General features: G+C 39.4%; 1 protein-coding gene across 1 annotated transcript; it reads right to left on the reverse strand.

Annotated features, from left to right (window-relative positions):
- Positions 1-243: 243 nt before the first annotated feature.
- LOC133779669 (uncharacterized) lies at positions 244-1929 on the reverse strand. Its single transcript, XM_062219601.1, has 2 exons — positions 1578-1929; positions 244-1415 (listed from the first exon to the last, which is right to left on the reverse strand). The coding sequence occupies exons 1-2, from the start codon at positions 1927-1929 to the stop codon at positions 244-246; spliced, it is 1524 nt and encodes a 507-aa protein (XP_062075585.1).
- Positions 1930-3469: the final 1540 nt, after the last annotated feature.

The raw sequence follows: 3469 nt of genomic DNA on the forward strand, positions 1-3469 counted from the left end.
AGCAAAACAAAGGTGGTTCAGCTTCAAACTAGCACATCTATCATGGAATTTATAGCCTGGAGAAGAGCTAACTTTAAGCATAATCCTAGATAGATATTCCATGCCAAGTACAAATAATAGGGGGGACATAGAATCACCTTGCCTCAATCCTCTTTTGGCCTCAAAATATCCATTCAGTGAGCTATTAATCATCAATGAAAACCTGGGAGTTCGAACACAAACCATGATGAGCTTTATAAATTCCTAAGGAAACTGAAAAATAGTGAGCATTTCTTCTATAAAGTCCCATTCTATAGTATCATATGCTTTCCTCAAATCCAATTTGATCATGCAACTTGGCCTACAACTCTGTCTCCCATAATGTCGAACTAAGTCTTGACATATCATGATATTGTGAGCTATGTATCTACCATGCACAAATCCCCCTTGATTTTCTGCAATTATGTCAGGTAGAACTTTCCAAAGTCTTGAGCATATCATCTTGGAAGCTGCTTTATATATGACATTACAACATGAAACTGTATCAGGGCAAATATGCTTGGGAATGAGTGTAATGGTTGTGTTATTGATCTCCCTAAGAAGTTTACCTGAATTCAGGAATGATAACACTGCTGTAGTAACCTCCGAACCCACTAGATTCCAATTATCTTGGTAAAAGTAGCTGCTATATCCGTCTGGACCTGGTGCTTTCAAACCTGGAATTGCAAATATTACATCCTTAACCTCCTGAGTTGAAAAATCTATTGTGAGATCCTGAATATGAGCTGCATTTAGAACTGGTCCAAGCTTCATAATTGACCGAGACACTGTTTTCCTGTGCATCATGGCTGTCCCCAACAAGCCTTGGTAATAATCCAAAAAAGCTTGTTTTATATTTGTAGGAGAGTCGACCCAAACCCCTGCCTTAGTCTTGATGGACATAATCCTATTCTGTATTCTCCTAGCCTTAAGAGAAGCATGAAAGATGTGAGTATTTTCATCTCCATTGACCATCCAAACAACTTTAGCTTTTTGAGCTAAGAACATCAAATAAGCTTTATGGCAATAAAGATACTGTTCTCTAGCCAATTGTTCTTGAGTAATCAACCTATCATTGAAAGGATCCTTCTGCAATTGTTCCTGAAGTTCCTTCAATAGTAGCCCCGCCTTAAATTCTGTCTGCTGAATGTCCGAAAATCCCTCTCTATTTATACTCACTAGCACCTGTTTCAACCTTTTCAGTTTAGATACAACTTGGAACATTGGGGTACCAGCAACTGGTAAGTTCCAGCTGGTCTGGATTTTGCCTTCATAACCAGGTGCTTCTTGCCACATCCGAAAATACCTAAATGGCTTCTTCTCCAATTGCATCTCTAAAGTAATATGCACCAGAATTGGACTATGGTCAAAAATCCCTTCTGGTAAGAAAACAACCTCTGAGATAGGAAAATGATCAATCCATTGTGGATTAACTAAAGCTCTATCGATCTTCGAATACACCTTCTACTCTGCTCTCTGCTTGTTTTTCCATGTATAAAAGCACCCTGAAAATTTCAAGTCTTCTAAATGACAAGATTGCAGACAGTCTAAAAATTTACTTGAAATCTTAGTGGTGATCTTTTTGCCTATTCTATCTTGTAGTGAAAGAATCTCATTGAAGTCTCCGATCACCATCCAAGGTTCAGTGATACCAACAGCCAAATCTTGTAAATCATTCCATAGCTGCTCCCTGAAGGACTCATCATTATAACCATACACAAAGGTGACCAAAAACCTTCCTGTTCTGTTTGGAACCTGCACTAAACAGTGAATTAATTGTGTAGTACATAGCTTGATATCTAGAGAGAAGACTCTAGGGTTCCAAGCAATTATTATCCTGCCCTTATCAATCCAAGGATTGTTATTAGTGAAACACCACCCAGAAAACAGACTTGTATACACATAACCCATATTTTTATTTTTCACTTTTGTTTCGAGCAGACTAACCAAGCCAACCTTCTTTGAGAGGATCAAATGCTTAATCTCCCTATGCTTATGTTGACTGTTAATCCCTCGTACATTCCAGGTAAGTATTCTATCCATTTCGTGTAGAGGGTCCTCCCCCCTCTCTTCCTGTATTACTCCTCTGTAACAGGTCTATTTCAGAATCCCCTTCCAGCAGACAAAATTTGTTATTCACACTCGTTTGATTAACTATAGATTCCTGTATCTTAACTCCTTTGGTAACTGGTTGAAATCCTTCTGCATCCACATTGGCTTTACTTGCATTTGGTGATGAGACCCTCTGTTTAGGAACCCATTCCTGCTTGACTGACTTACTCTTCCTGCATATGTGAGCTTCATGTCCTAAGTCAGAGCAATTCGTGCAGATAGTGGGCTTCCAGTCATATTCTACAAAAATATCAACTTCCTGGTCAAATTCATTCCAGAAACTGATTCGAGATGGAAATTCCTGTGTCATGGTCACCTCAATAAGAATCCTGGGATATGCTAATCGATCTCTGTTTTTAGTAATGGAGTCAACTTGAATTGGCTTCCCAATCTGGCCCACTATCTTGAAAAGTGACCTCTCACCCCAATATTTAAGATCGAGACCTCCCAATTGAACCCAAGTCGGAACTGAATCAATATCTTCTTTAGAGAAATCATCAATAGGATTCCAAGGCTTCATTATCAGAGGTTTTTTCCCAAAAAACAAATAGCCTCCATCCAATATTCTATTCCTCATTTCCATAGACAAGAATCGTATTATGAAAATACCTGATGAGAGAATCCCAACTTTGTCTACTTGGTCTTTCCATAACCTCCTCACAAAGCCTTCCAGAATTCGAATTGGTGGATTTGCACCAAGCACATAGCAGACTATGGAAGATTGCCAATAATTCACCTCTTCAGCTATATCCTCATCATCAATTTTGACTCCTGATGTCTTCTCCTGACTCATACCACCTTTCCCTGCAATACTCTTCTCTTTGGCCCCAGTATGAGTGACATTAGTAGCATTAGACTGTAATATCGAAGATGGAACAGCCTTACCCATACCAACATCCTGCATTACTTGCTTGGAGGCCGATATCCAGTCCTCTACATTCTTACATATTCCTGTTCGCGACACTGGAGTGGATTCGCCACAAGCTCGCACATTGCCTGCTCCTTGTTCATCCTCTGACATCTCCAATTCTTGGATCCCTAGAATAGCATCCATAGATCGTGTTTTGATGACCCTATCAGAAGATGTTGGACCTGTTTTCTTATCTTTGCTCTTCGATTTACCTTTCCCCCTAACCTTTGATCCCCTTGCCATGGCGCCGATGAGAATCACCGAGAAAGAAAAAAAGTGCGGGAAAAACTTTTCTACCAATTAGATGTTAATAATGCATTTTTTATGTTCAACTTTTTTAATCAATATAAACTCGCCAACTTGTTTGGACTCTCGTGGGCACTAACTCATCTTCGTCATTCTTTACCACAATGATGCCTGATTTCTTAG

The sequence above is a fragment of the Humulus lupulus genome, chromosome 5, assembly GCF_963169125.1.
Source record: "Humulus lupulus chromosome 5, drHumLupu1.1, whole genome shotgun sequence".
Lineage (NCBI taxonomy): Eukaryota > Viridiplantae > Streptophyta > Magnoliopsida > Rosales > Cannabaceae > Humulus > Humulus lupulus.